The sequence below is a fragment of the Triturus cristatus genome, chromosome 9, assembly GCF_964204655.1.
Source record: "Triturus cristatus chromosome 9, aTriCri1.1, whole genome shotgun sequence".
Taxonomy (NCBI): domain Eukaryota; kingdom Metazoa; phylum Chordata; class Amphibia; order Caudata; family Salamandridae; genus Triturus; species Triturus cristatus.
The window spans coordinates 377,639,681-377,666,282 of record NC_140592.1 but is presented as its reverse complement, the minus strand read 5'-3'; the positions used below and the strand labels follow the sequence as shown (position 1 = coordinate 377,666,282).

The window sequence follows — 26,602 nt, the reverse complement described above, 5'->3', positions numbered from 1 at the left end:
CGTAAAATGTTTGGCATACTTCAGCATAGCGAGCGAGCGCTGCGAGCGAGCCCGAACAACCTAAGGGGAGTTCGGGGGGGCTCTCCCCCCGAGAAAATTTTGAAAAAAGAGTGGAAAAATGGTGCATTTGCAAGCAAATTTGAGAAAGCAGAAAGGTTAATAAAGCAATGAAGAAAGTGCCGTTATTACAGTAATAAAGAGATCATGTCATATAACATAGGTAGCTGCTTATTCAGTATAACCACAGAGCTTCATAACAGACTTTGAGATATAATGCATTTCTGAGTACCTCACAGGTGTTTTTTATTTAACAAACAACTAAACAGGTGGTCGGAAACTAGCAGCATTGAACATACATATGTTTCCTTTTTGTATCTAAACTCAGCACGTCTGTCTTTAAGAGCAGCAAACTTTTCAATTACTTGAACGTTAAAATCAGAGATATTTTGAACTAACTTGCTCTCTATAGAGAGCATTGCCAAAGCATTCAGTCTTTCCTGAAGCATGGTGTTTCTTAGGAATGTCTTAATCCTCTTTAAGGCGGAAAAAGATCGTTCTGCCTCTGCTGTTGTCATAGGAGTGGTTATGACAATTTTAAGTAAAGTCACTGTCTCTGTAAATGTCTTTTCCATATTAAGTTTATGAATTAAAGTCAGCAAAGCCCTGGCATCTCTGGCATTTCGGTACACAGGCATTGAGTACAGTACAGTCAGCTCACTTTTGAGGTCCTCTTGGTTGAGCATGGGATAAGCTTCCACAGCCTCATGCAGAGCATGCTCAGGGAAGGATTCACCATATTTTGCAAAGTTTTGACTTTCCAATAATGCGGCACTCACCAAATGTTTTGTGAAAGCAAAACGTTCTTGTGCATGCACAATTACAATGTCACATATCTCCTTTGCATTTCGGACCAGAGTGGTGACGGTTTTCCTGTGGTTTCCAAAAATTGAAGCCTCTGGCAGTTTGCTGTCTAAATTGTCAACCTCATTTCTCACTATGCTTATGCGCTCGACAAACATAGCGGTATTTCTTTTCACAGAGACAGTATCGATCTCTCGTGCTTGTAACTGATTGTATACATTTTCGACAGCTGACATTATGTCTTGAAATAAAAACAGAAAGAACTGAAACTCTCTATCTTCTAGTGTTCTAGCAAAGCCACGGGCTTCACTTTGAGTTTTGAAATCAAAGGTTTCATTGACTTCTATATTATGAAAACATTTCACAAGGTCCTCCCTATATTGATATATTAGTTGGACTGTACGTATGTTAAAGTTCCAACGAGTTGAGGATCCCCTTGGAACCCTTTTGTCCACAATCTCCTGAAGTGCTTCCGTTCTTTTTGGGGAACGTGAGAAGAATGCTGCCATGCCTCCTACATCCAGAAAGAAAATTCGTGTCTCGGAGATCTTTGATACTGCCTGCTGCATAATAAGATTAAGTTGGTGGGCGTAACAGTGCACGTAATGAGCATAAGGGTACACATCTCTAATTCTTTTCTGTACTCCACCAAGGCTTCCACTCATTACGGACGCACCATCATAGCTTAGTGCAATAAGTTTTTTTTTTGGTGCACCTCTGGAAAAATGAAGTTCAGTTGACGCAGTATAGCTGCAGTAATGGTTTCTGCAGTTGAGTCTCTTAAATGAGTGAAACCATAGAACCTCTCCACAACATTATTGTCATTGTCCAGGTACCGAAAGACTAATACGGACTGTGTTTGTGTGGCCACATCAGTGGTGTCATCAGCCTGAATAGCCACAAAGTCTGTGTTTTGCAACTCTTGGACAATATGGCTTCTCAGAATTTCGAGCATACACTCAAGGAGTTCATTTTGTATAGTTTTAGAGGTGCCCTTAAAGACTGTAGCAGTTGTTAAATGTACTTCCATTTCTTTGTCTATGCTTGCTATTAAATCCACAAGGCCTTTGAATATTCCTGGATTTGTGGAATCTTCTGATTCATCATGGCCTCGCAATGCCAGTTCGAAAGCACCACAGAAACGAATGCAATCAATTATTTTTGATAGTATGTGCCTATTCCTATCAACTGTTTCATTGTGTTTCTGTATTGTTTGGTGGTATGCACTGTTTATGTGCTGCTCAATCGGTGTGTCTCCCAACATTCCCAGTCTTGTCACGTTTTCCATATGCTTTCTTGTGTGTGCATGCTTCTTGATTTTTTCAGACAGATGCTTCAAGTCTTTCACTCCTTCTCTTGTCCAAGGAAAATCACCATTAAACAGCAAGCAGGGGAAGCAGAACAGTTTGTTTCTTGACGGACACCCTGTAAGCCATTCAGCTTTTGTGTACCAGGTGTTTGAGAATGTACGTGTGTAAGATTTTCCTCTGTCCTGGGTAACTTGTTGTAGTTGTAGGTCTGGCCGATCAGGTCCTAATCTCTTTATCTGTAGTTTCTCTTCTAGTTGCCGTGCATAGAATGACCGTGTAATTAATTGTTCTACCGTATTCATCATGTCGATGTTGTCCTTACCAATATGAAAGAAGCCTGTCAATAGTCAAAGTACAACGTATAAGATTTGGTGCAATAATATCAAATTTCAGTATAAATACATCTATCTTGTGCATTTTCGCAATATATCTCCAACAGCTCCCCTTTGCGCAACAGGACTGCTAAAAATACAGCCTTACCGCTGCTCACTGCCTCTGTGTGCCATAGTGGTTGCTGAAGGCACTGAAACAGACACTGTTTGAGGGCCTTGAAGAAGGCAAGGAATAGATAATGCCTTTCACAACCGTTATTGCCCAAACCACAGGGCTAAGGCTCAGTATTAGTAAATTCCATCCACTGAGGGTCCGGGAGGGTACAATGTACAGAATGTGCACCCACCCCAACCACCATGTAGAGTGACCACAAACATAGCCCTAACTCCAATCTACATAAAAATATCATCAGTTTCCTTACCTTTAACACTGGTGTTTGCTGGGTCGTAGCTGGAATGAAAGAGCAGCAAAGGAGGTTGGGGCCTCTTGTTCTTTGTCCAAAATTAGGTAAAGGTTCCAGTTGCAACTTGTCAGGCTTTACTTTTGAAAGATTAGGGTAATCAAACAAAGACTGGGGGAAAAAAATATAACGCTACAATTTTTACCTTGCAGTTTGCATGCAGCTCTTAGATGAGAGTTAATAGCTCACTGTTGTATGTTAGGAGTTTTACTTACAAACTGCAATTAACAAAATGATCTCTCTGACAAATGCAGTGACTCACTGACCTCATGTGCATTTTGTGACCTGCATCAGGTACATGAACTCTCCTGAAGCCTAATGCTAACACTGGGGGTTTCCAGCTCAGAGGGTGATTAAAGCATTGGTTTGTTCTGTCCACAGGGGCAAAATGAAGTTTCCTGACCCCATTTAGGTGGTCAAACACAGTCGTAATTTCAATGACTATTTGATACAGGCTTATAGACCATCTACAGCTAATCAGACCCTCAATGCCCAATGGGGATTAGGACAGCACACATGTGGTAATTGTGCATCTTGTGACATTTAACAGCAAATTCATAAGTCATGGTTCTCAGTCATGAACGAATTAATTAATACATTGGCAAACATTTATGAATAACTTAATGGAAAACGCTACGTGAATGGTTTAATGAACGAATGAGTTATTAAATAAACAGATGAACGAATGAAGTGGCACACATGCATTGAACCCCTCTACAAGGCAGGGCACCCTAATTCTGCTGTGTTGTTCACCACGCCTCTGGCATGTCAGAGCTAGACACTGGTCAGCGTGTTATTTATTTATTTTGCGGTTTTATAGATGGCGCGCTCGAGCCGGTGGGCGAAGCAAACAAGCAAAGAAAGGTGCTGGGTAAACAAGCACCGAGCTCGAGGCATCCTGCACGTGCGCCGCGAGATAAGAGGGCAATAAATCGGCAAAGTGGTGGACAAGGTGAGGCTGGCGCCTTCTACGTTTGAAGCAGCCTCGGCCGTGGTACCAGTAGCGCCGCCTGGAAACGGCTTCAGTGGCACCATGTGAGCATGCCATCCATAAGATGACATTGCAGAGAGGAGAGTTTTCCGTGTATATTATCAGAGCCTCGTAGAAGAGGCGCTCTCAGGTCCCCCCATCCGGAAGCGAGACAGATAGGCAGCGAGGCAGCGTCTGGATATTTATTTACCCAGCAGAAATGGCGGCCTTGGAGTTTATTAGTCGCTGCTGCTGCCCGGGGCCGGGCCATACTTTGAGAACCCCTGGACTTTAAGAAGTTTCATTCAAATGGGACATTTAGTTTTGTAAGATCATTGATTGTGATAATCAAGCAGCGGGAAGGAAGGCATTTTTCTGAAAATGAGGGGGCACCGCCGGGCCCTTATTAATGTGACAGAGGGAAGCTGGCCAAGCGAGCGTGGCACGAGGCTGCGGGGGGCAATTAATGACGGCGGAGGAGTAGGCTGTTTCTTTAGTTTACGTGCGTGCGTGTTGCAAAGTTGAAAGTGGAGATCTTGAAATACAGTGAATACACACTCGAATTTTCTCTATTAGTATTATTATCATGTTTTACATTACAAATAATTTGCTTTTTGCCCATTGCATAACGCATCAAGGATTCAAGGCAGAATGGCAAAAAAGCTGACCACCAGTATACTATTATCGTCACGTCAATCAATCACAATAGGAAAAGCTCACGTACTATTGTCGTTCTAGAGCCCGAGTGAGTCAGGAGTCCGAGTCACAATGCAATATTGTAAATCTATGCACCCAGATCTTGCCAGATGCTAGCTTACGCCGTCGCCTAGTCCGCCTACACATAAGTTATCTGGATCAGCCATGATTGTGGACGCGAGTCACGCGACCTCGAGGCTCGAACTCTGGAAACTCAACTGGAAAGTGAAACAAACCGCACCAAAGTCAGCAGCGTAGCCGACGGACGGACCACCACATCCTCTCCCCAGTCCCCATTCACATGATTCGGCCACTTCTTACCACTAGCAGCACTAGACATTCAAATATAGACTGACACACCGGCAGCATGAGGTCTGTGTCACTGTCTACCGTGGTACGACGACGATTTTGCCCATTGCATAACGCATCAAGGATTCAAGGCAGAATGGCAAAAAAGCTGACCACCATTATCGTCACGTCAATCAATCAATCACAATAGGAAAAGCTCACGTACTATTGTCGTTCTAGGGCCCGAGTGAGTCAGGTCACAATGCAATATTGTAAATCTTAATCTATGCACCGCCACCCATCTTGCCAGATGCTAGCTTACGCCGTCGCCTAGTCCGCCTACCCTACACATAACAAGTTATCTGGACTGGATCAGCCATGATTGTGGACGCGAGTCACGTGACCTCGAGGCTCGAACTCTGGAAAATGGAAAGTGAAACAAACCGCACCAAAGTCAGCAGCGTAGCCAACGGACGGACCACATCCTCTCCCCAGTCCTCATTCACATTCGGCCACTTACTTACCACTAGCAGCCAGCAGCAGTGCAGCACTAGACAAATATAGACTGACGACGACGACTCGTGAGTGACTGACTCCGTGAGTGACTCGAGTCATGTGGCAGCACTGGCGCGGGGATGAGCGACACGTGCCGACAGCGAGCGTATCAGCGTAGAGGTCGGGAAATCAATGGCCAATCACTACTGCATGGCTTGGCTTCACATAAGCCAGCCACACTGTGATTGGCCATACAAGTGCGGCACTGGGCAGTTGCCACCACCCACGCGCGGCACCATGCAGGCTGCGGTGTCTTAGCCAATCCTGGCGCTGCATTAGCAGCGCACTGCAACAGGATTGGCTAAGAGCAGGGTTACTCCCTGCCCATAATGAGACCCGGGGGCTGCGGTATGAAGGGTCCCTCGCCTCGCCACACTGTCTGAGTGGCTAGGGGAGGAGGGAAGGTCAAGGTATTGTGTGCGTGTGCGCATGTTCGGGCCAGTCATAGAAATGACTAGCCCAAAAATTGACATGCGCACACTGCTGCTGCTGGCCTGCTGCGCTATTTTCGCGCTGTGTCACTCACTGCAGCAGCCCCGCCCCCACACCCTCAGCGCCGTCCTGATTGAGTCGGGCTTGTCCCGGGAGCTAGAGCGTGCCGTTGACACCTGTAGAGTGCGAGTCAGTGCGATCGATTTTCAAAATATTTTTTTTCATAATGTTAGCATGACTGTGACGGTCGTCCATGTGCTTAGTGGGGCAACGCCCCAACGCCCCCAATGGACTCACCGCCACTGACCTGTCGCAAGGTAGAAACGGCACATTTCACATTTGCCTGCACTACGTGACAGGCAACATTTGGTGCCTGCCACACAGTGGCGGTGCGTCCATTGGGGGCGTTGGGGCATTGCCCCACTAAGCACATGGACGACCGTGAATGGGGACTGGGGAGAGGATGTGGTGATCCGTCCGTCGGCTACGCTGCTGACTTTGGTGCGGTTTGTTTCACTTTCCAGTTGAGTTTCCAGAGTTCGAGCCTCGAGGTCGCGTGACTCGCGTCCACAATCATGGCTGATCCAGATAACTTATGTGTAGGCGGACTAGGCGACGGCGTAAGCTAGCATCTGGCAAGATCTGGGTGCATAGATTTACAATATTGCATTGTGACTCGGACTCCTGACTCACTCGGGCCCTAGAACGACAATAGTACGTGAGCTTTTCCTATTGTGATTGATTGACATGACGATAAGAGTATACTGGTGGTCAGCTTTTATGCCATTCTGCCTTGAATCCTTGATGCGTTATGCAGTGGGCAAAAAGCAAATTATTTGCAATGTAAAACGTGATAATAATACTAATAGAGAAAATTCGAGTGTGTATTCACTGTATTTCAAGATCTACACTTTCAACTTTGCAACATGCACGCACGTAAACTAAAGAAACAGCCTACTCCTCCGCCGTCATTATTTGTCCCGCAGCCTCGTGCCACGCTCGCTTGGCCAGCTTCCCTCTGTCACATTAATAAGGGCCCGGCGGTGCCCCCCCATTTTCAGAAAAATGCCTTCCTTCCCGCTGCTTGATTATCACAATCAATGATCTTACAAAACTAAATGTCCCATTTGAATGAAACTTCTTAAAGTCCAGGGGTTCTCAAAGTATGGCCCGGCCCCGGGCAGCAGCAGCGACTAATAAACTCCAAGGCCGCCATTTCTGCTGGGTAAATAAATATCCAGTCGCTGCCTCGCTGCCTATCTGTCTCGCTTCCGGATGGGGGGAGCTGAGAGCGCCTCTTCTACGAGGCTCTGATAATATACACGGAAAACTCTCCTCTCTGCAATGTCATCTTATGGATGGCATGCTCACATGGTGCCACTGAAGCCGTTTCCAGGCGCTACTGGTACCACGGCCGAGGCTGCTTCAAACGTAGAAGGCGCCAGCCTCACCTTGTCCACCACTTTGCCGATTTATTGCCCTCTTATCTCGCGGCGCACGTGCAGGATGCCTCGAGCTCGGTGCTTGTTTACCCAGCACCTTTCTTTGCTTGTTTGCTTCGCCCACCGGCTCGAGCACGCCATCTATAAAACCGCAAAATAAATAAATAACACGCTGACCAGTGTCTAGCTCTGACATGCCAGAGGGGTTGTGAACAACACAGCAGAATTAGGGTGCCCTGCCTTGTAGAGGGGTTCAATGCATGTGTGCCACTTCATTCGTTCATCTGTTTATTTAATAACTCATTCGTTCATTAAACCATTCACGTAGCGTTTCCATTAAGTTATTCATAAATGTTTGCCAATGTATTAATTAATTCGTTCATGACTGAGAACCATGACTTATGAATTTGCTGTTAAATGTCACAAGATGCACAATTACCACATGTGTGCTGTCCTAATCCCCATTGGGCATTGAGGGTCTGATTAGCTGTAGATGATCTATAAGCCTGTATCAAATAGTCATTGAAATTACGACTGTGTTTGACCACCTAAATGGGGTCAGGAAACTTCATTTTGCCCCTGTGGACAGAACGAACCAATGCTTTAATCACCCTCTGAGCTGGAAACCCCCAGTGTTAGCATTAGGCTTCAGGAGAGTTCATGTACCTGATGCAGGTCACAAAATGCACATGAGGTCAGTGAGTCACTGCATTTGTCAGAGAGATCATTTTGTTAATTGCAGTGTGTAAGTAAAACTCCTAACATACAACAGTGAGCTATTAACTCTCATCTAAGAGCTGCATGCAAACTGCAAGGTAAAAATTGTAGCGTTATGTTTTTTTCCCCCAGTCTTTGTTTGATTACCCTAATCTTTCAAAAATAAATTGTTATATTTTTATTTTCAGCACCTGGTAAAGCCTGACAAGTTGCAACTGGAACCTTTACCTAATTTTTGGGCAGTTTTTGGACAAAGAACAAGAGGCCCCAACCTCCTTTGCTGCTCTTTCATCCCAGCTACGACCCAGCAAACACCAGTGTTAAAGGTAAGGAAACTGATGATATTTTTATTTAGATTGGAGTTAGGGCTATGTTTGTGGTCACTCTACATGGTGGTTGGGGTGGGTGCACATTCTGTACATTGTACCCTCCCGGACCCTCAGTGGATGGAATTTACTAATACTGAGCCTTAGCCCTGTGGTTTGGGCAATAACGGTTGTGAAAGGCATTATCTATTCCTTGCCTTCTTCAAGGCCCTCAAACAGTGTCTGTTTCAGTGCCTTCAGCAACCACTATGGCACACAGAGGCAGCGAGCAGCGGTAAGGCTGTATTTTTAGCAGTCCTGTTGCGCAAAGGGGAGCTGTTGGAGATATATTGCGAAAATGCACAAGATAGATGTATTTATACTGAAATTTGATATTATTGCACCATATCTTATACGTTGTACTTTGACTATTGACAGGCTTCTTTCATATTGGTAAGGACAACATCGACATGATGAATACGGTACAACAATTAATTACACGGTCATTCCATGCACGGCAACTAGAAGAGAAACTACAGATAAAGAGATTAGGACCTGATCGGCCAGACCTACAACTACAACAAGTTACCCAGGACAGAGGAAAATCTTACACACGTACATTCTCAAACACCTGGTACACAAAAGCTGAATGGCTTACAGGGTGTCCGTCAAGAAACAAACTGTTCTGCTTCCCCTGCTTGCTGTTTAATGGTGATTTTCCATGGACAAGAGAAGGAGTGATAGACTTGAAGCATCTGTCTGAAAAAATCAAGAAGCATGCACACACAAGAAAGCATATGGAAAACGTGACAAGACTGGGAATGTTGGGAGACACACCGATTGAGCAGCACATAAACAGTGCATACCACCAAACAATACAGAAACACAATGAAACAGTTGATAGGAATAGGCACATACTATCAAAAATAATTGATTGCATTCGTTTCTGTGGTGCTTTCGAACTGGCATTGCGAGGCCATGATGAATCAGAAGATTCCACAAATCCAGGAATATTCAAAGGCCTTGTGGATTTAATAGCAAGCATAGACAAAGAAATGGAAGTACATTTAGCAACTGCTACAGTCTTTAAGGGCACCTCTAAAACTATACAAAATGAACTCCTTGAGTGTATGCTCGAAATTCTGAGAAGCCATATTGTCCAAGAGTTGCAAAACACAGACTATGTGGCTATTCAGGCTGATGACACCACTGATGTGGCCACACAAACACAGTCCGTATTAGTCTTTCGGTACCTGGACAATGACAATAATGTTGTGGAGAGGTTCTATGGTTTCACTCATTTAAGAGACTCAACTGCAGAAACCATTACTGCAGCTATACTGCGTCAACTGAACTTCATTTTTCCAGAGGTGCACCAAAAAAAAAACTTATTGCACTAAGCTATGATGGTGCGTCCGTAATGAGTGGAAGCCTTGGTGGAGTACAGAAAAGAATTAGAGATGTGTACCCTTATGCTCATTACGTGCACTGTTACGCCCACCAACTTAATCTTATTATGCAGCAGGCAGTATCAAAGATCTCCGAGACACGAATTTTCTTTCTGGATGTAGGAGGCAAGGCAGCATTCTTCTCACGTTCCCCAAAAAGAACGGAAGCACTTCAGGTGATTGTGGACAAAAGGGTTCCAAGGGGATCCTCAACTCGTTGGAACTTTAACATACGTACAGTCCAACTAATATATCAATATAGGGAGGACCTTGTGAAATGTTTTCATAATATAGAAGTCAATGAAACCTTTGATTTCAAAACTCAAAGTGAAGCCCGTGGCTTTGCTAGAACACTAGAAGATAGAGAGTTTCAGTTCTTTCTGTTTTTATTTCAAGACATAATGTCAGCTGTCGAAAATTTATACAATCAGTTACAAGCACGATACTGTCTCTGTGAAAAGAAATACCGCTATGTTTGTCGAGCGCATAAGCATAGTGAGAAATGAGGTTGACAATTTAGACAGCAAACTGCCAGAGGCTACACTTTTTGGAAACCACAGAAAAAACGTCACCACTCTGGTCCGAAATGCAAAGGAGATATGTGACATTGTAATTGTGCATGCACAAGAACGTTTTGCTTTCACAAAACATTTGGTGAGTGCCGCATTATTGGAAAGTCAAAACTTTGCAAAATATGGTGAATCCTTCCCTGAGCATGCTCTGCATGAGGCTGTGGAAGCTTATCCCATGCTCAACCAAGAGGACCTCAAAAGTGAGCTGACTGTACTGTACTCAATGCCTGTGTACCGAAATGCCAGAGATGCCAGGGCTTTGCTGACTTTAATTCATAAACTTAATATGGAAAAGACATTTACAGAGACAGTGACTTTACTTAAAATTGTCATAACCACTCCTATGACAACAGCAGAGGCAGAACGATCTTTTTCCGCCTTAAAGAGGATTAAGACATTCCTAAGAAACACCATGCGTCAGGAAAGACTGAATGCTTTGGCAATGCTCTCTATAGAGAGCAAGTTAGTTCAAACTATCTCTGATTTTAACGTTCAAGTAATTGAAAAGTTTGCTGCTCTTAAAGACAGACGTGCTGAGTTTAGATACAAAAAGTAAACATATGTATGTTCAATGCTGCTAGTTTCCGACCACCTGTTTAGTTGTTTGTTAAATAAAAAACACCTGTGAGGTACTCAGAAATGCATTATATCTCAAAGTCTGTTATGAAGCTCTGTGGTTATACTGAATAAGCAGCTACCTATGTTATATGACATGATCTCTTTATTACTGTCATAACTGCACTTTCTTCATTGCTTTATTAACCTTTCTGCTTTCTCAAATTTGCTTGCAAATGCACCATTTTTCCACTCTTTTTTCAAAATTTTCTCAGGGGAGAACCCCCCGTACCCCCCTTAGGTTGTTCGGGGTCGCTCGCTACGCTCGCTCGCTATGCTGAAGTATGCAAAACATTTTACGCCACACCACTTTCAAATGTCACCGTCCGCCACTGCTGCCACATGGTGCATGGAGATGTTGGGGGGATGGTGCCCCCACCCACAAACGAAAGGGCCTGGCGGGTGAAGCGCCATGGAAAGACTGGCGGGAATGGACCATTGTAATCCCTATGGCGGTGCCTGGTTGGCACCGCCGCCATTTCAGGGTTTGGGAGGCCTCCACAATACCGGAGGTCTCAAGGAGCCCATCGGAGTTTCCGACCGTTACGGTACCGCCTGCTATTATAATATGGCGGGCAGGAAATGGCCTCACAATGGCAGTGAACCCTCCAATGACAGCCTGTCGGTGGCGGGTTAACCAACATCATAATCAGCCTCCTAATTTGGAACAGTACTCTTTGTCTATGACTGACTGTCCCAATGGGGAGAGAACCTACCTGTAAAAAGGTACATAATCAGTCCATCATACTTAACAAAGGCGTGCACCTGCATTGCCAGTGTTTTCCAAAAGTTGAGCCAGAAGGAGCAGATTAGAAGATTTGATTTGATGAACGTCTATTTTAAGATGTTTGGATGCACTCTCAGTTTCCATGGATACAGTTGCCAAAGTCACAAACATTTAATATCTGCTTCCAAGTTGTCCAGTCCTTCTTCAACCAAACTAGTATGAAGGGATGTAACATGGAATGTCCTGAGGACACTCCATCAGCACCCTACTTGTCTTCAACAACCTACGCCTCACTCACAAGTTGCTATTTGCCCTTAAGGAAGAACCCACATTTCAAAACCCTGTTCACCGAATCTGACTCTACTTCACATTTCCAGATGACGCCTGTGACTTCTAGGTCAGGTCCCACTATGCATTTCAGGAACTCAGACCATGGAAGGCACTCAAGTCTTTGCATGCTGTCATGCAAATCACCTCACCACCATGTGAAAATGAAAAAAACACATCTTCTTACTCACAAAGTGAGACTTCATTTAATTATGCTGTCTGTTCTGAGCATATTGTGGTTTAAAGTGCGCTCCTCCCGATATTAACTCATTTTGGTAATGATGGATTCAGTTTCTACTGGTGCACTATGCATGTCTCCTCAACCACATGCTCAACTATCTGCTCACACACAGATGTGCCTCCAGAGGCTTTTATTTCAAACTATTGACATTAGGATCATTGTTTATACATTGAAAATCATAATATGTAAACTCTATGTAATGTATTATGTAAGAAATGTTTATGTACTATGCATTCTGGATCCTGTATCTTCTCTCACGCTGACCAGAGTCTGTTGGGCTTTGTGACCTTTAACATCAGTGGTATCTTTGTGGTTCTGTTGTTGTTTGTTGATAATAGATCAAGGTGTTCTGGACTGTAAGGGATATGGCCTGTACTCTTGCCAAAAGCATTTAACTGCTGATGGGGTTAAATTACTTATTTGTTGCCTAGCCTGTTGTTACTATGTGAAATTGATCTCTTTTTTATGTACAACTTGTCGCGATGAATGCTTTAGACAAGCAAACAAAGGTCAGGTGTTGGGAGATGCCGCCAACTATATAATTAGTTCATTAAACCTAGTTTTGACTATAGAACTAATTTACCTTGTAGACCATGTTGATCCTAGAGCAGAATAGGATTTCAAGATTAAGGACCCCGGCAAATGGGGATGACCCACCCCATTAAACAAAGGAACTCCTATCTTTCCCTTTGTCACTTATAATCTCAGTTACAATCTTGTCATCAATCATGTCAAAGTTTAAATTGATTTAACTCTTATACATCCAATTGGTCACTTCAAATAAGCATTCAGGTAGTTGAGAAAGCACAGTACCTGAGTCTGACATATAACAAACATACATCTTCGTACTTTATTTATTCATTTATGCATTGATTACCTATTGCGCTTTGTTAGTCAAAGTGCTTAACAAAACATGCATGACAGTCCACAACACACTAGGAAACAGATTCATCAATATTTCACGTAACACAATGTAGCGCAGCCAGCCACCTTGCTGCGTCCTGTGAAAGAGCAGGAAAACACTGTATTTGACATCATATGGTGCATTTCTGACCTTTCTTTGCACTGTCGACAATGTGCTGCCTAGCGCCAACGCATGCACCCTTGTGCAAGGGTGCCTGCGTTGCAGACAGCCATGTTTTTGTGTGGAGGAAGGGGCACATTCCTGCACAAAAACAATCCTTTGAGGCATTGTGCTCTTTCTATGTGTGCTGCAGAAGGCAGCACACATAGGAAGAGTTAAAGAATGAAGGGAAATAAAGATATTTCTTCAAACTACGCCTCACCTGGGGAGGGGTAGCATTCTGACGCATTCTTAGGTCTACCAGTAAGGGTAAATCTGGGAATGTGCCAACATCTTTGGATGGATGCTTGGGAACACCCATGCTCCACCCATGAAACGCCTCTCTGGGACAGAGTAACGAAACACAGTGATTTGTGCTTCGTTGTGATAACCTACATTTACCAAGCCACACAGGGCCATGCAAAGTGGCCTTACATGGCTTGAAACGTCTAACTTAGTAGTTGTTTTGCCCTTGCTCTTCCTTGTGTGGCGCAAGGGCATCGCAACTTATTGATAAATCTGCCCCATGGCACCCAACTTTGATAAAAGCCAAGTCCTGATTGCATTGGCGGCTCGCACAGATAACGCTGTGGGGCGGGGGCGGGGCTAGTTGAGGGGTAGTGGAGTGAGACATACAATGGGAAAGTGGAGAGTAAGGAAATAAATAAATAAAAGCACTTACTTTACGCTCGCAGCATCACAGAGTCGGCGATGCTGCGAGCGCAAAGTAAGTGCTTTTATTTATTTTTTCCTACTCTCGACTTTCCTGTCGTATGTCACACTCCGCTACCCCCCACCCAGCCCTGCCCCCGCCCTGCCTCACCGCCCCACAGCGTTACCTGTGCGAGCCGCCAATGCCTGATTGCCTGGTGACACATTGTGATCCTTTATATTTTTGAAGCTGGCAAGTGAAAGGGCTAACCTGATAGAAAGTGGAACTAAATTCCATAAATTGGAAGATAATGAGTGTACCAGGAGGTTGGGGCACAACAAGAAAAGCAGTGAAGCAGAAAGCAGAGAACGAGAGAGAGTATCTAGAGAAACAATGGATCAAAGGTATGGTTAAGCCAGGAAATGAAGAAACTTGGAGGAAGATTTACGAGAAAGTGACTCAGTGCATTCCGCAAGCCATTTGGCTGCGCAGCCCTGAGTCACTTTCAGAGCACAGGAATGCAACATATTTACAATTATATGGCCTATTACTGTGCTCTCCCTGCGCTGGCGCACAAACAGCTGTCATGCGCCGATGCAGGCACTCCTGCACCATGGTGCAAGCATGCCTGCGTCATGGGGTGATTCTGAAACCAATCACTACAGGCATTTTCCTCTTTCAATGTGTCAGTCAGGCGTAGATTAGCTGGTCGGTCTTTTCTTCAGTCTCGCTTTTAGCTCCGGGACGCCTCAATGAAGGCATCTGCGCACTCATAAATGGCTTTGATTGATTGATATATGGTCCATAACTATGTGGTGCAACACTCAAAATATGCTATTTGCACAATTTCTTAAGTCTGTTCTGGCAGATTGGGTTAAGGAAACAAACTGTTCACAGCAGGCTTTTGAAAAGGGCATTGAGCAATAATCTATATTTGTGTCTGAAGAACCAGACAGAGAAATATGTGCAAATCAGGTAGAGTGCACTATAGCCGGCCTTTATTGATCTGAGAATTGTCAGTCAATCAATAAAACACTGCTGTGGGTTAAGTTAAGGACACAGCGCACCCATAGGCATGCTGCCATGAGCACTCCCCATGGAGACACAGTGAGGAGTGGATTAAATTTACAAAATGCAATACGTGTTCAACCACGCGATAACCGCGTGAAGTAGGAGACAAAAATCCTTCAATTGGTTGCAGATATAGTCAGTTTAAAGGATGCCCTCAAACCTGCAATGGTTATGTATCTTCACCAAGGAGAAATTAAAGAAAGAAATAAAGATCACGTTAATGAAAGTGACTTGGTTGGACTGTCCCCCAGCTGTGTTGTTTAGCCTGCATCAGAGGGGTGAACCAGTATTAAAATTTGTATATGTTATGGTAATTTAAAGTCCCACAGTTGAAGACGTTTTGAGGCTTGCTTGTTTACACTTAACATTTCCCTAAGATGTCACTGTTTTTCATGGACACAAGTGTTTAATTTGTGCAGGTAATTGAAGGTGATGGGCACCAGTAGTCAGTTTTGGGGTCAAGACTCATTTTTCATCATCAGGCTTTGATCGAGACCAAGACAGGAACGTAGAAAAGGGAGAAAGAAGGAAGAAGAGAAAGACAGAAAAACAGTGACAAAGGGCGAAAGCAGAGATACAAAATAACCTACAAGAGTGGGACAAAAGGACTGAAGTGTAGGGTGGTGCAAGTAAAAGGCATGAGGTGGAATCAAAAGTAAACAGAGTTGATGTTTGGCAAACCCGCCATTCAGCAGTGCTCGCATTGTGCTCTCAAGAAGCATTTCTGGTCCCTGCACTTATTTTTTCACAAATTAATGTCCGGTCAGCGAGAGCCAAGCATGAATTGTTTGTAATTCCACCTCAAACACAGAAGTGGAAACCACCTAACATTTGATGCTGTACATGTTCCCCACATGAGAAACCTCCCTTCTTTATGCTTTCCCAGTGATGACCTCGGCAGGGGGATAGGAGTCATGAGGAATTGCTCACAATATATATTTCTTAATTTACATCAGATTCCTTCTCCCTTATTTAAACAAGCATTGGCAATGCCGGTAAGTCTGGATTTAAAGGAATGTATGGTAATGTGAAGCTTTAGAAGTAGATAGCAGGGCAATGGATATGCATTGGTGAGGAAGCAAAGAACTGTAGAATAATTTTTGTGCAGCTTAAAAGGTTAGGTGACAGTTGCACTGTCAAGTCAAGCCTGAAAATCCATGTAGGTTAATGGCTACCCTCCTTCTGTCTGTGCTGCTGCCAGACAAACACACCATACATTATCTAGTTATCTTAAGATACTTTAATAGGATTACAGTGGCATGTGTGCACCTCTGAAAATTGAAGCTTAGGCATCTGGATAAATGAACAAAATGATTACAGCTATGTGGAAGGCAAGCACTGTTTTTGTAGAAGCACACAAATTCTGCCCAAACCAGTGGCAGGCAATAGCTGGGGAAATTGGCGGGGCAGTGCAGGGGGTGGGAGTGGGGAGGGGACGCGGGAAAATAGAAGCTTACCTGCAGCCTGACGACTGCCGCCTAGCTGCCTCTTCAGATGATGTCCACACACAGTAGCAGCTGCTTCCGGACGGGGGTGGTGAGGTGGGGGAGATTAATTAACAAACAAAAAAACTTACCTTAGAACGGCCCGCCAACCGCTGTCTCCCCTGCGTCTTCCTTCTTCCTGCAGGAAGCACCTGGCACACAGGCTCCCCATAGCCAATCACAACGCTACAATTCAGCGTTGTGATTGGTCTGAGCGCCGTGGATCAGCGTTCAGACTCGAACAGGGAGTCTGTGCATGTGCCTCATCAGGCTGTGTAATGCAGCCTGGTAGGAACATGCAAAGTGCGCATGAACTGTTTGGTCGGCCCAAGATGGCCGGCCAAACAGTTCATGCGCACTTTGGAAGTGCAAACCACTCCTCCCCTGCTCTTGCCAGTAACCCCCCCCCCAAACTGCACGCAGGCTGCATGCAATACGAAAAATAAAATGACAATAATGATATGTTATTGTCATTCTATTTTTCCTTTTTGCGCAGTGGGGCAATGCTCCTCCGCCTTATCGGAGGATCCGCCACTGTCCACACAGGCTCTCAGAGTCCCCAGCGCCAATCCAAACGCTACTCTCATGTTGGTATTACCCAGCATGAGAGAAGTGAAGGGATTGGGCAGAGTGGGCTGGTCCCACGCTCCAGCAGGGACTGGAAGCCTGTGCTGTTGAGCCTGCCGATATCTCCAAGCAATGGCCTGGAGATATCCAAATGCACATGTCAGTTTGGCCTTCCTAAAACAGGCCAGCCAAACCTACATGTGCATTGGCAGTGCCATGAGCCCACCACTCCTCCTTCTCCTAATGGACCCACCCTCAAGACTCTGCGGCGGGTCTGAAGCAAAATAAAATAATAACAAAGCAGTTTTATTGACTGCTTTATTATCATTTCAATTTATATGCGTCTGTTGATTCCAGCAGTGGGGCGCTGCTCCTCTGCCATATCGGAGGAGTTGCCCCTGGCCCAATCAGAACATGTACGGCTGGCCCCCAACATGTAAGTGGAGCCAAGCCCCTCTCTTGGTGATTCAGACATAATTGTCTGGTGACAGCTGTGCTGTCAAGCCAGACCATAAAATAAATAATTGAAGCCCTCCCACATTTATTCTACTGATGGGGCCGGATTCTTGACTACCTGATTATTTTCAAGAATCCTCTCAGGTCGCCAGGATCTTTTTATCTGCTAAATAGTGTAGAGGGGAGGAAAAACAATTTTCAACACATAATCGCCAAAATTAGTTTTCATCGGGAAAGGACCACTGACTCCAAATCTAACATTTATAAGACTTTTTTACAACCAAAAATAACTGAACATATAGACACCTCAATACAAGGTGGAGAAGGTAAATGGGCACTAATACAAATGCAAGCCTACGTAAGATTCTCATCCGACTCAAAACAAAAAGAATCACTGATTCTAAGATCATCAAGAAAGCAATGGTTAAGCCAATATCCAAATTAGGAGTCATTAGTCTAGAAAGAAAAGAAAAACGTTAGTCTATCCCTACTCTATCTCTAAGGTGACATCCCTACTTAACATTCCCTTCCCAGGCAAGGAGAATAAAGGTGTCAGAAGTGAAGACTTCCTAAGAAGCAAATTCACTTAGTCAGAGGTCGATCTAAGATGCTCTTTCTAGCTTCCCGTCTAAACCTCAACTGCTCAACCCACGGGGCACTGTCCCTAATACAAAACCCCAAAAACATAGGACACGCCCTTCGGCACACCTCTTCAGCCAGGTCTTCTTCCAGTACTTTTCCTACAAACTTGTATGGCGTCCAACGACGGTTAACTTGACCTTAGGTCCCAGGCACCTTTTCCACTGAAAGTATCATCCTCACATTCCAATGTACTCCCCTGTTGGCTTCTCGCAGCATCCTAACTCCTAAAACAAAGACCTAGTCTCACTAACGAGCTAAATGTCCTTGCACCTGCAACAGAAACATGGAAACGAAAAACATCTCCCGTCTCCAAGATTTTATATCTCCCTGCAACCCAAAGCCTTTACCAAGGGAAATCATTTTCGGCCTACAACGTTTAGCTAACATAAGAAAAATAACAGGCCTTTCTCTTTACGTATATGCGATCAGGCCCTTACACTTAAACACATTACTAAATCACACTCTAAGCATTAGTTCATTAGTCTCATATACGTGAGCAAGCAACTTGCACATGTACCTCTAACATAGCACACGTTTATCCTAACACATTGCATTACATGAAAACTAATCACCTCTATATTAAAACGATTCTAATGATACATTTCTATGGCGTTCTTAGCACACATCGATTAATATGCGGGTGCTGACTAACGGTGAATATGATGCACCCCTACAAATTTCAGAATCACATGACGCTCTATCACTTCCTTTGGCCTTTCTTGCCATCCCTCCCCAAAGGCCAGGATATATGCTATCGATGCGAAAACTGGGAGTAGTTGTTGGTCTTGAGGTGACATGAGTCAGAGCCAAGCACTGCAGAGATATACTGTCTTTTGCGTGTCTATACGGAATCCAGAGAGAAGTTGGATATGCACAGTACTGCCCATCATTTCAATGGATCCCCCTAATCTCTGGGCAAGGGATGGAATGTGCGGAATACTTTGATTAGTCATCTGCCATTCCAATATCTAATCTGGGTCTCTTAGGAATTGAATACTGGTTTGTGTATAATGGTTTCCTATGTATGTTGGAATCTGGTGTGATCGCCATTTTTGGAGCATGAAGGATCTGGCCACCGCCATTGCGATATAAACAAATTTTACCCATTTATTGCTTAGGCTGAAAGACGGGTCATATCCCAAGCCTTCAACCAAATGCTTGGAACCAGCCTAACTTGCCATTCAGACTCCAAGAATATGAATATTTCATTCCAAAACCCCTGCACAAGAGGGCACTGACCGATAACATATGAGTTCAGTGGGCTGCCGACCGGTTAGGCAGCAGAAACAGATGCTCGGCAAGTTAGGGTTAACTTGTGAGAGAAATTGGGGGGTTCTGTATAATAGCCATTTACTGAAAAATAGCATTCAGTGCCAATTGGCCCCTCTTAACACACCAAGGTTAAGTTTATTAACTTCATCCCACATCTTAGCTGTTAATTCTAGACCTTCATATTTCCCCTATTTTTTTATTACCTTCTGGGTAAGATTCGGGCTTTTAATAGGGGCCAGCAGTTTTTCCCACTCCCCAGAATTTTTATCTTTATTGTCCTCGAATAATACAAAAACAATCTTTTTACTATGGTTTATAAGGCCTAATTCCAATTTACCTAAGACCTTATATATTATTCTATGCGAGCCCAAAAGGAAAAAATCGTTTGGGCATAGCTTGTGGATTTTCGGAAGTTGTGAGCCACCTTTTCTTCGAAATAAAGTCTGATATTTTTGGGAACCCTGCTTTTGCCGTCCTTTGAACTATTTCTGATGACAATTTCATACCTGATTCTATAGCGACTTCTGAGAGGGGTATTGCAGCATGGATATAAGGAATAGCATATCTTCTAAAAAAAATCCCTGCATTTTTGTAAGACACAGCATGCACATATAGTGGGCTTTTTTGGCAGATTTCACAATTTTTGACACATTGCCTATCTGATATTCCAGACAAATCAACTGCATAAAGTGATTAAATATTCCTGTGTGGGGCTTTGCTTGAAACCTAGACATATACTGAGCAAAGCAAGCGAAGTAGTAATCCCTGAGATTAGGGAGCGCCAGCCCACCTTTCTCCAGTTCCTCATATAAAAATAAATAGCTAAAGCAATGAAAAGAAAGTAAAACTCATGGATGATCAGTAGCCATACAAATAACAGCCATCTGTGCAACCACCGAACCACTGTACTGAGAATCCAAGCTTGCTGCAAAGCCTCTCTCATGTTTCTACAAATTGAATTAACTCTCTTCTTAACACGGCGTAACAAATCCAATTATTTTTCAACATCCATTATCCAATGCCAGCGGATTACTTGTTTATCCTTCAAACATCTTCATCCAACCATATATGTGGTAATGGACAGTTAACAGCCACATTCATATAAGAGAAGACTGACTCAGGACCCAGCCGCCCACATTTTATTATCCATAAATCCTAGACGTACTGTGCAAGGGTGCATGTGTTGGAGCTAAATGCCCTTTCACTTTGCGCTGGTGCCGTTTCAGCAGCCTAGCGCCAATACAGACACCCTTGCACAATGGTGCAAGGATGCCTGTGTTGTCGGCAGGATTGTTTTTGTTCAAGAAGGGGCACTTTCCTGCACAAAAACAATCCTAGGAGACTTTTCCCTCTTTTTATGTGGACTGTAAAATGCAGTAAACATAGAAAGAGGAAACAACGAGGAGAAATAAAGTTATTTCTCCTCGTTGCACCTCTCCTGAGGAGGCGTAAGGTGTTTGCGCGTCCTCAGGTTTACATGGTCTTGTAAATCTGGGGAAGCATCAAAATCCATGGGTGTTGCATGGGAACACCCACGGCAAAGCCCATGGAACGCCTCTCTAGCTCAGGGTAAGGCAACACAGCGATTTGGTCTGCCTTGCCTTATCCCATATCTATGAGGCCATTCAAAGCCATGCAAAGTGGCTCAGCGTGGCCTCATTAATATGATTTTGTGGTTTGCGCCGCCGGAGCGTCACAAATAGTAATGCTACGACGGCCCGAGGGGCTCATAAATATACAGCTAAGTCAACTCTCCTGTCCATATTTCCCACCTTTCACCCAAAGAGTTACTACTGCTAACTCACGGCCTTCGGCATACAATGTACCAAGTGGAACCCCTTAAAAATTCACTGAACAATAGCTACAAGGACTGAGAGTTCTATTTCTTTTGCAAGTGCCAAGTGCTTCCCGGTAGATATTATGTTTTGCAGACCACTGTAATTTCACAGTGGTACATTAACCTCATCGCTGCTTGTGACGGAGCGGTTCCGTCATGCGCGTCGGTCGTGCTGTGCGCATAACGGAACCGCTCCGTCACGGCCCCGCCCGCGCAACGAACCTTCAGCACGGCGCGGTAATCCGCGCCGCGCTGAAGGGGTTAACAGTGGCACAATAACAGTAGGTCCCCAGAGAACTGTAAAAATTATTTTTCTGAAAACTTTGTTTACTTCACGTTGGCTGCCACACTCTGCTGTGTGTTTTTTATCGCTATAACATGTTTCAATGGTAAATGTTCACCCAACAAGAGCTCAGAAACTTGGGGGCATATTTACAAGCCCCTAGCGCCACCGGAGCGCACTTTTTATGATGATCCGGTGGCGCTGTGTGCTGGCCCACATTTTCAAAATCACACAAAGCCACTTTGCATGGCTTTACACTGCCTTGTAAATATGGCCCTCTTTCATGCAGCACTCTGCGTCAAAGGGGCGTGTCAGAGGTGTTGCTGTGGGTTTTCCCATGTAACACCCATGGCTTTTTAACACTGCCCCAGATTTACAAGGATTCGTAAATCTGAGGCAGTGCCAAAAACTAACGCCGTTCCAGGGGAGGTGGTAAAAGGGCGCAACAAGGAGAAATACTTTTATTTCTCCTCGTTTTTTGCTCGATCTATGTGTGCTGCATTCGAAGCACACATAAAAGGAGCATAACACCATTAATGATTGTTTATGTCCCTTCCTGCACAAACACAATCATCCCTGCAACGCAGGCCCTCTTCCACCATGGTGCAAGGGTGCCTGTATTGGTGCACGGCTGCTGTTTGTGCGCCGGCACAGAGGAGAGCACAGGGGTGCGCCATATTCTTGTAAATACGTGCATCCCTGCATTCTTTAAACTACGCAGCTCAGCGCAGCAAAATCGCATGGAGCACAGCTCTGCGTCATTTCATTGTAAATATGCCCCTTGATATCTACTTCATGTTTACACATGTGTCTTGAGGTGCTTATTTGTCTATTATTAGTCTAAATGCTTCATTGACTGAAAGTTATTTACATTTTTGGAGTTGCACCAAATTGATTTATTTCTCTCACATTAAATATTTGCTGCATAAACCATGGCTCGATATTTATGACTAGTTTGGAGGTTCTAGATTGTTTCCAAAACGTTGATTCCAAATTGGGTGAAATACACATAAGGCTGAATATACATAAGTATTTGATGGAAACCACTTTTCTCTAGAAGAACATAAACCCATTGTAACACATGAGTTAGGATTTAGGATTATGGGCCAAATACGCCGAACACTATTGCTATCCATGGCAAGTAGGAATACAATTAGTGCAGAAGTGCAAGATGCCTTTTCAGGGCCTTAAAAATGGTCAGAACTGAAGTGATAATCTGAACCAGGGCCCTTGTGTCTCACAGGGCTCTATGGTATTTACCACTTGTGCTAAAAGGCTTAGGAAATCAGACAGAGCTGTCCCTGTAGTGTGATAACTGTGGCGCTGATAAGCAGCTCAGTAAGCAACTTCCAGGCATGCTACTGTGAGGAATGAGCTTATCAGTTTGTCAGCCAAAAGTGGCCACATGGGTGCAGCAGTATTCAATGGAACTCAGTACAGATAAGAACTGATCACTGTGAGGACTTAAGTTAGAGCTGCATTCGGGTGTTCAGTAGAGTGGCTACAAAACCTGGGGAGGATTGGGGGTTCTACCCCTTTTTACAGTTATTCCATCTTCCACTGTTTTTGGTTCCTCTCATTTATTCCATTTAGTACTGTCTCTCGTGACTCTGGATGGTTCTTGCATTGCTCTTGCTCCTGGATTTTATTCCCGCTTCTTCTTGACTTAGCTTCTTTCTCTGCTGCACTTAGGCCAATTTATGTAACCTGCTTTTTAGCTTTCTTCCATCGTCTACAACTATTATCAATTGTTGTTCCATTTTGTATTGCTCTATTCCCCCATCGTTCCATTTCATTTTCATTTCTCCTCTTTGCATCTCTATCTTGCTCACTTCTAGGGGCTTATTTATGAGAAATTAATGCAGCACGGTGCAGCAGGTAATTTTGCTGCATCTCACTGCGTTAGTTTCGAGCCACAGGGATGCGACATATTTACAGCAGCATGTCGAATCTCATGGCGCACAAACTGCTGCCATGCGCCGGCGCAGGCACCCTTGCACCATGGTCCAAGGATGCCTGCGTCGTGGGGAGATTGTTTTTTTGCAGGAAGGGGCACCTTCCTGCTCAAAAACAATCACTTGAGGTGATTTCCTCTTCCAATGCATGCTGTAGAATGCAGCATGCATTCAAAGAGGAAAAAACGAGGAGAAATGAAAACATTGCTCCTCGTTGCGCCTTGCTACACCACCCCTGGGGGTGGCGTAGCATTCTGACACATTTCCAGATTCACGAATTCTCGTAAATCTGGAAATGCATCAGCGGACATGGGTGTTGCGTGGGAACACCCACAGCAACACTCATGTCACACCCCTAACACACAACGTGTTGCGTGAAATTGGGCAATATTTACGAGGACATTGTAAAGCCTCGAAGAGTGGCTTTACGTGTGCTTCTAAATTTCATGCAGCAGGTTGCGCCGCCGGTGCGTCACGCAACGTGACGCACCAGCGGCCCAAGGGGCTCATAAATAAGCCCCCTAGTCTCTTCTCCTCATCCACTGGTGCATTCACATTCTAGTAATCTTCTCTCTCTGTTAGCCACAGATGATCCTTTTCTCTTTTCATGGCTTCCATTAAATGACGGGTTGAACAGGGGATCCTATGTGCCTCTGTTCCTCCATTGGCTAGTTAGTCAAGCAGGAGACTTTAGGTATGTACACATGATAAATGAGGTGATAGCGACAATAGTTTGAGAAGGGATCACACTTTCAAAAGAGGGAGGTAGATAATTGGATCTGGTCGTGGGAACCTGCGTGGATGCCTGTTTGATTAACTAATTCATATATATGATTCGAATCACAGAAGTTGAGATGTATAAAGGCTGTTTATAATTGGGAACTTGAGTAGATGTTTTGTTGACAATTCTTATGGTTATTGGCGCATCAACATATTGAATAAGAGTACTTTAATAATGCATGGTCCTGATGAAGGCGACTCATAACTTGGAGAGAGCCCGAAACATTAACACTACTTCCCCGGTGAGACGAAAATTGGTATGGATGAATTTTGTTTGTGTATTATTACACTGAATAAATAATGAAATCTGATTGGTCAGTATGACCAGAGCAGACATTTCACCCACAGCATTTTCTAGAGATCTGTAATTAATCAGGCATGACAAATATGATTTTTCCATGCAATAAGTAATTATGCACTTATTATATTAGAGATTGGTGTGAATAAGATTGAATCAACATATTTATGACACTTATTCCATGTAATTGTGATACATGCGATTTTAAATTTACAGTGAACACCCTGAAAGATGTCTTCTGGTGTATAGAAATAGGATTTACGGGTCAATAAAATGACAAAGATAATCTTTCAAATATTGGATTTTAATTGACTGCGTTCACCATTTTGGAAAAAACACATAACGAGGTACCAAAGGGAACTGGCCCAGAAAATTAGGGACACCCTAACACATATGCACATCTACTTTGCATGATCTTTTTCCACATTTTAGCTCTCAAAAGTGAATGAGTTTGGTGTTAGGAGTTACTCCTGTTGCTATACCCTCATGTTCCTCGTAGCCATCAAATTTATGATTTATGTCATGCTATGTTAGAATTAGTGCAGTTATCATAAATTGTTTAGTTAATTGTTTATGATCTATGACATTATATATGTAATGTATTCTTTTCTGAACAGTCATGTACAATACATGGACGACCTTCTTTCTTGGAGGACACGCATTGTTTGATTCCTAATACGTCAAATCCTTGGCCTGACACTCCATTCTTTATTTCTGGTAGGAAGGAGACTCCTGGAGCCATGACGAAAGAAGATGTGCTTGATCCTCCGTCGGAGGATGAACACAGGCCTCTAGAGTTCCAGAGCGCTCTCCTTGAGAGGAGAAAGAAACCAATGGTTCATCCGGCCGCACCCGCTCCACTGCCCAAGGATTATGGTAACACTATTCTCATATTAGTATTATACAAAATGAAAGAACCACTCCTTTTGAGCCATCTTGAAATAGATGTGCAACAACTAAGGAATATGGTGGTACTTCAATACACTCAGTACACTTTACACAATCATAGTCACTGTGTGTCAGGTGGTGCATTAGAGATTTACTGGAGCAAGATTTCCATTCTTACTTTCTTTGGGCTCCCTATAGGAATTCCAAAAACAAAACAACTATTACAACCCCCACATATAATTTCCTCAGTCTCCTGACCACTCAGCACAGACTGTTCCAAGATTAGCCTAAAGTGGATATATTTTGTTTTTGGAAATTTTGGTGGAGATTTGTCACACTGGGCCAAAGTTATAAGCAATCGCAAAATAGTTTTTTTTCTGTAGCTGTATGCAGTACTGGTATGTAGGGCTATAAATTTGTACTAGGAGCAATGGATGGATTGCGGTAAAAAAAGAACGGCAACTGACATTGTTTTTACTTTCAAATGATCTCCGGTGTGGGCTAGATACCGCGGGTCAATTTAATACATTATTTGGGGAGGTGACATGTGAGGGGCTCCTCTCTCTGAGCCAATGTCAGCCCCTGGGACCCCACCGCCTTGGGCTCGCTGTGAAAAAGAAAGGGACCGATCCCATGTTTCTGAAATACAAAAATGAGGGAGGGGATGCAGCTTTCCTCCCTGAGCCTTTGACGGTCCCAGGAACTCCATCCCCATGTTAATTTTAAAAAGGAGGGAGGTGTGCCCCCCTCCCTGAGCTTTTACAGACACTGGTGACTCCATCTCGTAGGGACAATATTTACAAAAAAAGGGAGGTGGGTGCGTGGCCCTTCCTCAAGACTCTGAAAGCCCCAGGGACCTTAACACCTGGGGCCAGCTCTCTTCTTGTGTACCAGGGAGCTTGGGAAGTAGAGAGTCACAGTTATAAGAGATAACTATAGCTGGTGAATTTCGGTGATTTGTGTTGTTTGTTTAAAATGTGCGCTACCCCCTCCCTATGCCACTATGGGCCCGTAGACCCCATCCTTTGGGGTCTTCTTTCATTATTAAGATGAGG

General features: G+C 44.0%; 1 protein-coding gene across 1 annotated transcript in view; it reads left to right on the top strand.

Annotated features, from left to right (window-relative positions):
• Positions 1–26,602, top strand: part of CLIP3 (CAP-Gly domain containing linker protein 3) — a 193,269-nt gene that overhangs the window by 58,531 nt on the left and 108,136 nt on the right. Inside the window, exon 2 of the mRNA XM_085625217.1 lies at positions 25,381–25,535. Coding sequence (XP_085481343.1) covers positions 25,400–25,535 — 136 coding nt within the window. The 5' untranslated portion in view covers positions 25,381–25,399. The remainder of the gene's footprint in view (positions 1–25,380; positions 25,536–26,602) is intronic.